Raw genomic sequence first — 13,938 nt, forward strand, 5'->3', positions numbered from 1 at the left:
TGATGTTATGTGTTCATTTCCCGCCAAATTCATTTGAAACCATTAAAACTGTAGAAGTTACATTTCCTTGTTGCAAACCTTGACTGACATAAATTGTGTACAATGTTGAACAATGTTGAGTTCAGTCCTCTTGCCGTGGGGCGTGGCTTTTAGGAGCCAATGGCAGACGAAATCTGCCTTCAAGACAAAACTGTTGTCTTCCAGCACATACACCACGGGTAAGATCAAAGGAACCGACACTCAGGCGTGGTACAATGTACAGTTACACCGCGATTTTGAGCTGCCTTCGACAGCAACTCTCTGATTGGCTCTTTGCAATATTAGCCACGCCTATGTTTAACAAAACTACGTCTCAAATGGATGTTAACCTTCTAAAAAGACAACCAACATTTGTTGTACTCTTTTGTTGAAAATAATGACAACTTTTGCGGAAACACGGTGACAAATACATCATCAAACGTTTGAATCAGTCACGAAGTACTTAATTTTTTAAAGTCCTTTCACAATTTTTCGAAGTCAATGATTATTGAAAATACAGTTCTGGTAAATGTCATCGATTGTATCATCCCAGAATTTAGCACCATCAATTTGGTCAACATATTTGTGACAGTGTAATGTCGTCTATAGTATTATCCCGACTAGACATGGCGGCAGTCTCAAACAGAATAATTTTAAATTCAAATATCCCATGCAGATTTTGAAATTTGAATGGAGACTGTGGACGTTGTACAAAGCAGTTACTTCATCCAATCACTCGAACTTGGTCTAAATACACCACGGTCTGGTCGCTGTTGATTGGTCGATAAAATTACGTCTTGGGCTACTCCCTCGATAATTCACCGACCAATCACCAGCGACGAGGCCTTGGTGTATTTGGACCAATAAAGTAAGTACTACATGTTCATGATGTAGCCGGTGGGTGCACAGTTCTAGAGCGTTTGTAGGAGTGCGCACCCCCCAAACCACCCCTTTTTTGTCATGAAAGGGAGGTGGCAAGCATGCACGCACTGACGCACGCACACACACGCACGCACGCACACACACTTGATCCACCAATGGACCTGATAGAAGTCATTTTCTACGTCCTTCTCAATCAAGGGGTGGTAACAACTGCGACCACAGCAGTGAAATGTTGGTCTGGGTGTTTGTTGGTTCACGTCCCTCTCAGAGTGAGTATGGTATATCAGCAATATCCTGGCGGGGGACACAAGGAATGGACTTCACACATTGTACCTGTGTGGGGAATCGAACGTGACAATGGAGACATGTAATACCATTTAAACTGAAAAGTAACCTCAGTGAGATATGAGATTGAGGAAACTCTACATTGCTTCATTTTGGTACTTTATAGGGCTATGCAGGGTCTTTACATCAAGGGACCCGTGAAGGTCCGAGTTAGAATTGACCTTCAGTAACCCATGCTTGTCGTAAGAGGCGACTATCGGGATCGAGTGGTCAGACTCGCTGACTGGGTTGACACATGTCATCGTATCCCAACTGCGTAGAACGATGCTACTGCTGTTGATCACTGGATTGCCTGGTCCAGACTCAATTATTTACAGACCGCCATTATATAAATGGAATATTGCTGAGAGTGGTGTTAAACACCAGCCAACCAATCATTCGAGCCGACCAGTCCTTGTTTTAGAGCGCCAGGCAGGGAAACAAAAATCACCATCCGTTTACGCATTTTGATATGTCGCGGATGTGGATCGAACTCAGGACCTCCCTATCAGAGACACTATCATCAGAGTCATAGTTTCATGTAGCGCTATGTATTACATAAATGTTAGAAGATATGTTCGTTTCATGTTTGTGTAGCAGTAGTTTGATCAGAAAAAAGCAACTCAAGGAGTATATATACAAATCTGAGAATCGTAACACTGTAGCGTATCTCCATTCTCCGTGAAGATACAGGTTAGAATTGACCTTCAGTAACCCATGCTTATCGTAAGAGGCGACTAATGGGATCGGGTGGTCAGTCTCGCAGACTTGGTTGAAACATGTCATCGTATCCCAGTTGCGCAGATCTATGCTCATGTTGTTGATCACTGGATTGTCTGTTCCAGACTCGATTATTTACAGACCGCCGCCATGTAGCTGGAATATTCCTGAGTGCGGTGTAAAACTACGCTCACTCACTTTAGGCAACCAAAACAGTTCTGTCATATGTCTCAAAAGAACGTATCTGGTACCGCATACTGATTCTTTGTTTAAACAGAACTGTGTCAGTGAGACGCACCTACCATGTACTCACATTAAGCAAATAAGGGCAGCTAAATTACAATTCAATATTTCCCGACTTAATGTTTAACAAAATGAAATGCCATGGCAAAGGAAATATCTGCAGATACTGTAATCTCAATTCATTAGAGGATGTAAATCATCATTTATCGCCCATAGGGTTAGAAATAACTGACATCGTAAAATCGTATGTAGAATAGTCCACTAGATGCGGACCTGTGTATTATTAATGTCGTTCGAATCTCGTTATGACGACCTAGCTGAAGAACGAGCCACTGGAATGTCGCAGATGAGATCTTCGGACAGCCATATTGACAGGACAAGGCAGACCATAATCAGACTGATGGGACGCCAACGACACTGGCCAGACATCTGACAGTCCCAGAACTTGATAGTGACCAGCCCGCAAGATGACCATCACCTGCGCATTCTCCATCTGCGCAACCGGGTGCTTACTCCTCGCCTTACAGTGCCGTCATCAGTATCATCAGCGTTGGGTAGCAGGAACACAGTTATGAGACGACTGCGTGATGTCGGCATCCAGGCCTATCGTCCATTTCGGGACAAGTCATTAACCCGCCAACATTGACTGAATCGTCAACCTTGGGCGAGAAACATTAAACAATACCTGCGGTGTTTGGACAACACGTACACAAAGTGTGTGATGTGTAAGTCACAATGAAACAATTATCAAACTATTTACGTTGTTGTTGTTGTTGTTGTTGTTGTTGTTGTTGTTGTTGTTGTTGTTGTAAAAAAGATAACCTCAAAGCACCAGATGTGTACTTTCTTTTATACGTCAGTTTACATTTGTGTAAAAGTAAGACAACATGTACAATTACAGGTACATTAGATTCATGGCCCCATTTCTAATAAATATACATCAACATAATGTCACAAAGACTATAAAATGTCACATTTAATGAGAATGCAGATTCTTTTTCCAATTCCCACTCAGTCGAAGAATAATCGCAACATAACGAAACTTTATCCCACACTATAGGAATTGGTCTTCAACGACCTATACTAACGAGATTGGGTGGTCAGGCTCGCTGACTTGGTTGCCACATGTCATCTAATCCCAATTGCGTAGATCGATGCTTGTTCTGTTGATCACAGGAATGTCTAGTCCAGACTCGATTATTATTTAGCTAGTGCGGCGTTAAAAAACAAACAATCCAACTGCTGAAGAAGTTACACACACACAAACACATAGAAATAGATAGTTTACTATCGCTGTGAAGAGTGTTTTTGAGAGTGGATACTGCATCGAAAAAGTATGTAAAATAATAACGCTGTTACTTTCAACTTTCAAAATTTTCACTGTAATTTTTCTAACTGTTTATATAAATACTGTAAAGCATTACTTTGATTATCCGTAAGAAACAGCTCGTCAACAAAACATGCGATTTATTTTTTTTATATAAGTAAATTGTAATTATTGAATTCATCAAACAGTTAATTAATATACTGCTATATTTTCATTTGTTCCCATAGTCGAATACAAGCATTTAGAGTGATAAATGTACAAATGCATGGTCAAAGCTCAGTGGGTTCAACAGAAATGTTACATCAACTAATAGTGTAAAATCATTATTATCCAGTACAGTTATTCAACTTCAATTAAAGATTAAATCAAAAATTAAATATTGAGAATAAACGAAACCATTTGGCTGAAAATTTATCAAAATTGTTGTTCCTTCTGGATATGAATTTTTCAACCATGTATAGGTCTTTCAAAATTTTAAAGAAATTTAGAACTTTTGGAATTATTTTCTTCAAAGCGCAAGAAGAAAAGATTATGTGATTTAGCAATGGCTTTTTAGCAATGGAGTATGCGATTGTTCACAGAAATTTGATTTCTTTGTACACTGGGTCCTCTGTGCGTCTCGTGTATACATTTTCGTTAATGTAACAAAACTAAATATTATCATCAATTTCATCAATTATCATCAGTTTACGACTGGTCCGTTGGTAGTGTGATGTCTCTACTGGATCTGATTTTCAACAACAAAGTATTTTATGAACTTAAACGAAATAAAATTACGATGATAAACTGGTGCTTTTGAGACGAAGTTATAAACCATGGCCCAGCATCATCACAAGCACGTTAACCATATGCTTTGGCACCTGTTTAACCATCGCTGTGTTAATAGTATAACAAATGTCATTGTAACCGAAAAGGAGGTATCTGATATGAGTAAGACCTCATCAGCAATCAAATCTAGTGGACCTGATGTCATTAACATGAGAGTGTTAAAACGAATTTGTACATCTGTAGCTCAACCTCTTTGTTTGTTATATATCACTGTGTAACTGTTTTTCCGACAATGAGGAAAACGGGTAATGTTACTCCTGTTTTCAAAAAAGGAGATAAATCCCTCCCAACTAATTACAGCCCTATTGGTTTATTATCTATCCTTGGTAAAATTCTTGAAACAATTATGTTAAAGCATTGAACCATTTCCATGAACATGGCATTTTAAGTAAATTCCAGTCAGGTTTTACTGCTAATAATTTTACTACATCTCAACTCATGGAAATGTATCATAATATATGCTCATCCCTCGATAATTGCCACCTTTACTGTATGGTATTTAGTGATATTTCAAAAGCTTTTGACAGGGTTTAGCATAAAGGTTAATTGCACAAATTAGAAAAGTATGGTGTTCGTGGAAAGGTACTTAGTTAGTTAACTAACTATCTATATGATAGACGACATTGTGTCTCTGTTAATGGAACATTATCAAAAGAACTAAATGTTACTGCAGGGGTTCCTCAAGGATCTGTCCTTGGTCCATTTTCGTTCCTTGTATATATCACTGATTTACCTGAAAAGTTAAATAAAAATATCACAAAAATGTTTGCCGATGACACATCAATCGGTGTCGAGGCAAAAAGATGTTACAAATCGATAGAAGCTCCTCACAACTATGATTTCGTCCACCTGAATACATGGGCAGAAAAGTGGTTAGTTAAGTTAAACCCTAATAAGACAAAATTTATGCTTTTCAACCATGGACATTGTCCACAAGTTCCTGACTTCATCATAAAACATACACATCTTGGTGTTATGTTATCAGACAAAACAAAGTGGTCTCATCATGTAACTGCTGTAATAGATAAGGCCTCTAAAATAGTTTCCTCAATGCGGGCGTTAAAGCACGTCCTACCAAAAACATTCTACCAAGCATGTATGAAATCTATTCTAGAATTATCTTAGAATATGCTTGTGAGGTCCCGGGATAATTGTCCCGCAGATATTTGTGATAAACCTGAAACGTTTCAGCTTAAAGCAGCAAAAAATGTAACCGGTCTGCCAAATTTCGCTTCAAGATCTAGTTTGTATAGCAAAACTAGTTGGCTACCTTTAAAAGTTAAAGAAACTTTGTACATTTTACAAAATTGTTAACATGCAAGCTCCTGATTATCTTATAGACTTACTTCCACCATCTACTGAAACTATTTCTCAATACAATTTGCGTAACAAGTTTTATTTGGCTATTCCAATTTTTTAGAACCACAGTTCTCCAAAAGTAATTTATCTATGACTGTGCCTATTTATGGAATAATCTCTCATCCACAATAAAATGTGCCAATTCATTACCATCATTTAAATTTGAATTATCTGAAAAATTTGATAAAATTCCTAAATATTTCCTATTTGGTGAAAGGAAGATTGGTATTCTACACACTAAGTTTAGAAATTCATGTAGTTCTTTGAATACTGATCTTTTTCGTGTCATTTATCTGAAAGTAAAGCCTTTGTGGTGCTCCGGTGGAAGATGCCAATCATTTCTTTTTAAAATGTCCAAAGTATGTCAGCTGCGGTTTTATTTGATACAAGGCTTTGAAATCCTAAAAGTTTGTTTTGATATTAATATCCTTCTGTACGGCAGCCTTAGTCTGCCACAAGCTGTAAATGAAAATATTTTTCGTCACGTCCATAAATTCATTGTACTTAGTAAGCGTTTCAATTAATGTGTAATATGTCTTGCCTCTGTTCATTGTCCATTACATGTATATTTTCCATGTAATTGTCGAAAGCGGGCTTTAGTAAGTTGAATAACTTGTTCCCAATCCCTTTCAATACTGAATACAATATGTTCAAACAGACCTCCGCTGTGTCTGTGTTGCGTCTCCTCGCTGTTGTCGACTCTGATTGACGTGTTTGTAGCTGCTGGTCGTTGGTGGGAGCCATCATGGTACCTTCACTACTCTCTAGCCTGTTCATCAGGTCGGCTTTGTCAGAAAGTAGAACTACCAGACGTCCGATCACACTGGGAACACAATTGGCACTGCTTACATATAGAATGTGGAATTTCCATGGGAGCTAAAAAATAACCTAAAACATCGTCAGCCATATAACAACGTTTCAGTTCGATTGGATCACATGGGAAACAAGAGTCCAGAAGACGTCCATCGCATACCCGTGAAGATCCGGGTTAGAACTGGTCTTCAGTAACCCATACTTGTCGTAAGAGGCGACTAGTGGGATCGGGTGGTCAGGCTCGCTGACTTGGTTGACACATGTAATCGTATCCCAATGCTCATAATGTTGATCATTGGATTGTCCCGTCCAGACTCTATTATTTACAGACCACCGCCATATAGCTGGAATATTGCTGAGTGCAGCGTTAAACAACAATCCAACGTCCATCGTCCGCAATAGATTTGAATTTCGAGTTCTATATGCGGCTGTATGGATAAATCAGGGAGTTTATTGTTATATGTCAGTGTAATTTATTTTTAAAAACACTGTTGTAACTATTAGATTGTTGTTGAAATTCAGTAGGTGACAGTGGTGTGCAAGTCGCTACATAGACTGGGCGTCAAGAGTAACCTGGAAGTTTTTAAACAACATAAATTAATACCGTACAGTAGAGAATTTTCTGGAAGCTTTTTAACGGAGTTAGCACACATCTCTGCCATCTCACACTTAATCAAGACAAGTGGGTGTTTAATGATGCCTCCCCCGCGTTCGTCTGTGGCCTAAAACGTTTCAGAATATCCTGGCCTAAATCTCTGCAGAGCGATCAGCGTCATTGTGAATCGTGCGTCTGTGGCCTATAACCGTTTCAGAAGCTGTGCATTAATACTATATTTACCATGAAAAGTTTCAGATTTGCTTCTGTTTTAGGAGACCTTTTACAATCGAGGATATACATAGAAACAAGCTGATTACTTACAATGCCAGGAGAAGAACAAATCCAGATATGTACAGATTTCGTTGGGCTCGAAACATCTTAGCCTGCGCCATCATCCGGGTCTCAGTGGACATCTTCAGCTCCTGACCCCTCACGGAGTCACTGTACTTCCGGTGATTGCGGAAAGAATCTGAGGACAGGGAAAAGCATTCAAACCTTTTTTTTGTTACCAGCCTCCGTGGTCTAATGGATGAAGCGTGTGTGTGTGTGTCTCTGTGTGTGTGTGCGTGCGTGTGTGCGTGTATGTGTGCGTGTGTGTGTGTGTGTTTTCACCCATTTTGTTCTGGGGAGCTGCTAGAGGGGTCAACAATTTTGTACACACGTACTAGGGGTCGGCAATTTTGTACATAATAATATGTTTAAAATTATGCTTAGAAATTATGGGAAGGTGGGGGGTAATTGATTTTGTACATGACATGCAGGGGGGGGGGGTATTTTGTACGTAATTTTTTTTTTTTTGTACGTAAATTTTTATTTATTTATTTTTTATTTTTTTTATTTTTTTTTGGTGGGGGTCATTTACATTGTACATGCTTCTCCATAAATATCATCATCATCCCCCTAGCCATAAATTATGAACGGTCCCTAAGGTTGGTGGCATACAGTTCCTGTGCAGTGATATAAGGCTTTTTGCCATAGAACCTCACACAGGGGTGGAACAAAGGCCGATCGGCTCGAAGTCAGCATCCTATGTCTGAGTGAAGTATCCATGTGAAACCAGCATCAGGCCTACATCGTGGATCGGATGGACTTGCTTGATGACTTGGCTGACCGTGTGTCAGTGTACCCCGACGTGGATTGGATGGTCTTGCTTGATGACTTGGTTGGTCCTGTGCCAATGTAGCCTAACGAGGATTGGGCCCTTATGTTATAATATCAATCACTGGTTTGTCTGGTCGCGACACCCGTGAAGATCCGGGTTACTGATCTTCAGCAACCCATGCTTGTCGTAAGAGGCGTCTAACGGGATCGGGTGGTCAGGCTCGCTGACTTGGTTGACACATGTCATCGTATCCCAACTGCGCAGATCGATGCTCATGCTGTTGATCACCGGATTGTCTGGTTGACTCGACTATTTACAGACCGCTGCCACATAGCTGGAATATAGCTGAGTGCGGCGTAAAACTAAACTCACTCACTCTGGTCGCGACGTCAGGCCGCCGTCATAAGGTTGGACTTGCGGGGCTATTCAACAAACCATACAATACGATAGTAACTGGAAGACTGTATCTCTGTGCATGCCTGTCTAGAACAGGCTGTTCTTTAGTCTGTGTGTTAGGATGATGCTTCAAAGGATTTCAAAGGATTTCAGTGGATATCCTACCTCCAAACACTAAGATAAGGATCACAATTGCCGCCCAAAAGTAAAATTTTGCATAATCTGTTATCATGCCCAGCCATCGAGAGCGAAACAGTCTCTGCCATCTGCAACATACAAAAATTCAATTTACTTCAGTCATACGGACTATTTCAATTTCATCTTCAACTGAACAGAACACTACGCAACCGTTTTACTCCAGTGTAGATTTTCCCTCCGTATTCCTTCTTTATTCATCAATTTTACTCAGTGTCGAACTTCGGATAACTCGAGGTTTTACGTAGGTTCTTTCAACTTCGACATGGCGGTCACGGTATTTGATTTATATACTTTGGATTGTCTATGCGCGTTTTCGCTACAGCCTAAAATGGTTATAGTGAGTGAGTTTCCTTTACGCAGCCAGCTTCTCGGGGTCTGCTGCGCTACGCTTTTTTCAGACACCCCCATCCCCACTTGTTGTCATGATTAACCTTATGCTACTCAAAAGTAATTAAGGATAGACGATTGCTTCATGTTACTAAAGTTATTTTCCTTCATGCCTGAAATTAAGAGCACTGAAATAATCATGAGAAAGAAGTTTACATTACAATGCATTTGCTTTAAATGTTTACAAGATTTGTGGATGTTTAATTATTTAGGGAATGCTGAATGAAAACCTCTATATAACACATTAGTCCACATTAAGTTTTTTGTTTATAAGTAAAAAATTATGATATGAACAGTTCTAGCCTAGTATGCACGCATCTGCATAACTTTCATAACATTGTATACAAATGTTGCTGATTTCTCAAATAATGCGAACCGCATGGACCTTATCATACATTGTCTCTTCTACGTGTTATTATTCATCAAGTGTAATACTTACAGTCTAGGGGAGATCAACGGAAAAAGAAGCAACACAGTGACTCCTATCTCCACGTACAGACATCCAGCGATCAGCGTCCATTGTAGTGTCATCTTCAGCCCCGTAACTGCGGGTGTAAAACACGATTTTTAGTTCGTTCGTTCGTTCGATTTTTTGCTTGCTTTCTTACGAGGAACTAAGACATATTTCAGCTAAATGATGGCGGTCTGTATCGGATCAAGTCTGGACTAGACAATCCAGTGATCAATACTGCCAGCAACGTTCCACGCCGTCGGGGGTCCGTTAACACGCCGTCGACCAGGTCAGCGGGTCTGACAACCTACCCTGAAACCACACTTGGATAAATAGGAAACCCAATCGTTTAAAGCTCTCAGCATCAATTCCATAATTCGACTATAGAAACAATAATATTCAAAGAGTTTATAACTTGCTTATAACGAACTGACGGATGTAACGAACTGCTAGTTTGGTCACTCTGTTTGGGTCAAAATTGCGTATTGCGAACTACGGTTGTATCAAACTACAAATAGTGGTGCCTTTGTGTCTAGGGGTTCCTTCTGTATCTGAAAGAGAATACAAATGTGTTGTTTATTTTCTTCCCCCCGATTGCCTGAGCATGAATATTAGAAAGACAATATATATATCGTGGCAGGGCTATGTTTAACATGAAAGTATAGTTACAGTTGACCCTCAGAGTCTACAGTGGAGAGCAACACTAAGACATCGTTCTAAGATTTCAAATCTATTTCGCCAATCCATGGTGAGTGAGTGAGTGAGTTAATATTTAGCGTCACATCGGCAATATTTCAGCCATATCGTGACGACCAACCCATGTACAACGAGGGTGACGGTTTCACTTACTACGAGTAGTGTCCCATTTTTGACAGCGTCTTGATCACTGATCCGTTACCGTGTGAAGTTTTGCTGTCAAAACTGGGATAACTAGCTTTGTACCAACTCGGTTTGGAATACATGCCATGTGACAGACTTTCTGCCTGTGGCAGTGTGCTGGCTGACAGTGTTGCTCAGTGATTGGTGACTTTGAAGTGACTTTCAAGAATAAACTGTTTTAGTTTTAGTCTTTTTTGTTTTAGTCATAGTTTTTAGTCGTATCCGAAGCTTCTGTTACAGTAGCTCCCACAATCACTGGCTAATCATGGATTAATAAACATGTGTGAGCCGAGGACTGTCAAAATTGGGACGACCGGTAAGCTCACTGTCAAAATTGGGACAACTGGCTAAATCAATTACAGAAGTGTGAAAGTTCACTGTCAAAATTTGGACTGTCAAAATCGGGACTAAACCATAATTACTGTGGGAAACGACCCTACTTTTACTTTCTGTGACTATGAAATGTTTTTATCCAAGGTGAGGTGTGGTGAGGTGAAATTGGGTTTAACGTCGTGGTGGAGAATATTTCGCTCATATGACGACGTGCATGCGTTTGTGTGTGTATGTGCGGCTGCTTGTTCTAGCCCAGACTTAAGCTGTTTTTTATAGTGCTAGCCAACTGAGATACCATGCCGCAGTGAAGCATGAATACCCCACTCAGACACATTATACTGACTCCGAGCCGACCATACCCATTAATGCCGAGCGCCAGGCAGGGACCAACAAGTACCATATTTTAACGTCTTTTGATATGACGCAGTCGGGGATCGAACCCGCGACCTTCAGCTCTCCGGGCGGACGCTCTAACCACTACACCACGGAGGGGGGGTCCTTTTATCCCAGAAAACGATCTAGGTTAATTTCACATTCATCAAATGCTACCAAAACAACCCTACTTTTACTTTCTGTGACTATAAAATGTTATTATATCACACTCCATGAAAACGATAAATGATAATTTACTTCCACCATCAATTTGGGAAACAACGCCACTTTCACTTTCTGTGACATTTTATTCACAGAAAGTGAAAGTAGTGTAAGTAAAGAGTTTTTTTATTCACATAATGATCAAATGTTTTATTCACATAATGATAATTTAAATCCACTATCAACTGTTGGACATAATGCTACTTTCACTTTCTGTGACATTTATTTTCACTTTCTGTGACATTACATGATAATTTACTTACACTATCAAATGAAAGCGATCTAGGTTACTTTCACATTCATCACATGACTCCAGTCAGCCCTACTTTCACTTTCTGTTTCTGTTACATAGAGGAACGACCTTCCGTGTAATACCATTTTTATTAAACGAGTTAATGATTTGGTATCAAAAGGGTGCTGCCTACGAAGTGTGATGACTCTCAGCTTTCTACGAGTCAAGCAAGGTCTAATACCATTGTGACAGAGGTATTAGCATTGTGACGTCATACGTCTAGCGGTATTACACTAGTGTAATATTGCCGTATAAATATTACACTATTACATAATATTGCCGTATAAATATTACACTGCAGTATCTTCCACGGGCGAGTAATAAAGTTGGTCTACCTTCATTGTCTAAAGGAAAATATTTGTTCTTGATGCATTGCAACAGCAGTGAAAAGCAGCAATATTTCTCAGTGGCTCAAAATCTATCACTACTTTTCAGTTTCATTAATTTGCAGTTTCTCTTTGTGAACAGGAATATAAAACAACATTCTTTGATTCTATTTGGGTATACAAATCAACATACACTATCGTCAGGGAAACAGTATCTTTGACTACCATCAATTTCTATCATCTTGCATGAATCACATATCTAGTCACCCTGTTTTCATAATATTCCAAGATGTTTGCTAAAAGTTAAACCTGTCTTTCTGTTTTTTATAGTGATGCTACTTAAGGGGTTTGAATTTAAAACTCTACAAACAAATATACTACCTTCTCACCCAAATGTCGTGAAAGATACTGAATATGCATTATTTTTCAAACACTCAAAAAAAATAATCCTTTAAAACAAATGAAGTGTCTTATCTTAAATCCTGTCTGTCTAGTCATAACAGGTGCCTTAAGGCATCGGTATTTTAAAAATAATGATACTAAACAAAACTCACCATGTGCGTCCGAAACGTATGGAAACTGTCTGTGTTGTGAAGCAGGGAGTATTGTAAGGATCGATAAGTGACTTAAGAAATGTTTGATTAAATGGGGTCACCAGCTGTGGTGCAGTGTCCATAGTGCTCAAAGAGGCCATATATAGCGCTGGGAATTACAGACTGCATTAAATATAAACATGACGAGTCATATAATACATACTCGCGGTCGTGGAATTATTTATTGTTTGCCTACTTTCGTTTGTTGTGTGAACTTTGTTTAGAAACACCTATTTTCTGAATAGGAGGCGGGAAGGGGTTTTGCTAATCAATGGCCAGAGTGAGTAAAGTTTTACGCTGCTGTTGGCAATATTCCAGCAACAGCCAAGGATTCCAGAAACGGGCTTGCAGATTGAACCTGTATGGACGGATCCCTTGTGTTCGACCTGACTAGCAAACACTTTAACCACTAGGCCACCCAACCGGCCCCTTAAGCCAGAGAGATGGAATTAATTGAGTAGATATATGTGATATTATTTTGACTTTGGACATGTTTGTAAAAACTGGATCTAAACCCCCAGGGTAGAACTGGTCCCAGCAACAGTCGACTTCAATAGGAGGTCAGGTTCTGTGAACCGACTGAGCTTCACACAACACTGATGACTTGGATGTGTTTATGTTGTCAGCAATGGTTCATCAGCTCAGACGGGCGGTGGGGTAGCCTAGTGGTTAAAGCGCTCGTCACGCTGAAGACCCGGGTTTGATTCCCCACATGAGCATAATGTGTGAAGCCCATTTCTGGTGTCCGTGCCGTGACATTTCTCATACTGGCACTCCCTCATCTGCTCAGGGTGGGTAACCAACAGGTCACCTTGATAAGCTGGACTATTTCTTATCATTTTTAAAAAACCCAAACAACATTCACTTAATTGTAAGTGTCGTTTGTGTGCTTTATAAAGTTATCTTCTTGCCCCCAGACCGTGATGTTTTAGTGGTCCTGTGGGTAGAGCTCAGGTCACAAATCAGCTGAAGTTAGGTGGCCTTGGGTGCAGAGAGGTCTTGGATGGGTGACCATGTTTGGCAGCTTGACTCCGGACAGTTTATGGGACTTCAGTCCTGCCCCACAACAAGGCACTTGAGACATGTGGTCTCACCTTAGGCAAGTGAGTTTGTTCAAAACTGCCTCTGTTTACTGAGCAGAAAATGGGTACCCAGTGGGATAAGTCATGTGTAGCCATTAACCTTCTAGCGCTTCACAGGCAGCTTGGGTTATCTGGGGTAATAATAATCAGATTGTTTGGGCACTTCGAGCATGCATTGTGCATGGGGAAATGC

General features: G+C 40.0%; 1 protein-coding gene across 1 annotated transcript; it reads right to left on the reverse strand.

Moving 5' to 3' along the window:
- Positions 1–5,030: 5,030 nt before the first annotated feature.
- Positions 5,031–12,726, reverse strand: LOC124270099 (B-cell receptor-associated protein 31-like). The gene is made up of 6 exons (XM_046705119.1): positions 12,625–12,726; positions 9,635–9,740; positions 8,776–8,876; positions 7,434–7,581; positions 6,366–6,524; positions 5,031–5,075 (listed from the first exon to the last, which is right to left on the reverse strand). The coding sequence occupies exons 2-6, from the start codon at positions 9,724–9,726 to the stop codon at positions 5,072–5,074; spliced, it is 504 nt and encodes a 167-aa protein (XP_046561075.1). The 5' UTR covers positions 9,727–9,740; positions 12,625–12,726; the 3' UTR covers positions 5,031–5,071.
- Between the last annotated feature and the right edge of the window lie 1,212 nt (positions 12,727–13,938).

This window comes from Haliotis rubra, unplaced genomic scaffold (assembly GCF_003918875.1).
Source record: "Haliotis rubra isolate DU_JTF1 unplaced genomic scaffold, ASM391887v1 Scf15, whole genome shotgun sequence".
In the NCBI taxonomy this organism is placed as follows: domain Eukaryota; kingdom Metazoa; phylum Mollusca; class Gastropoda; order Lepetellida; family Haliotidae; genus Haliotis; species Haliotis rubra.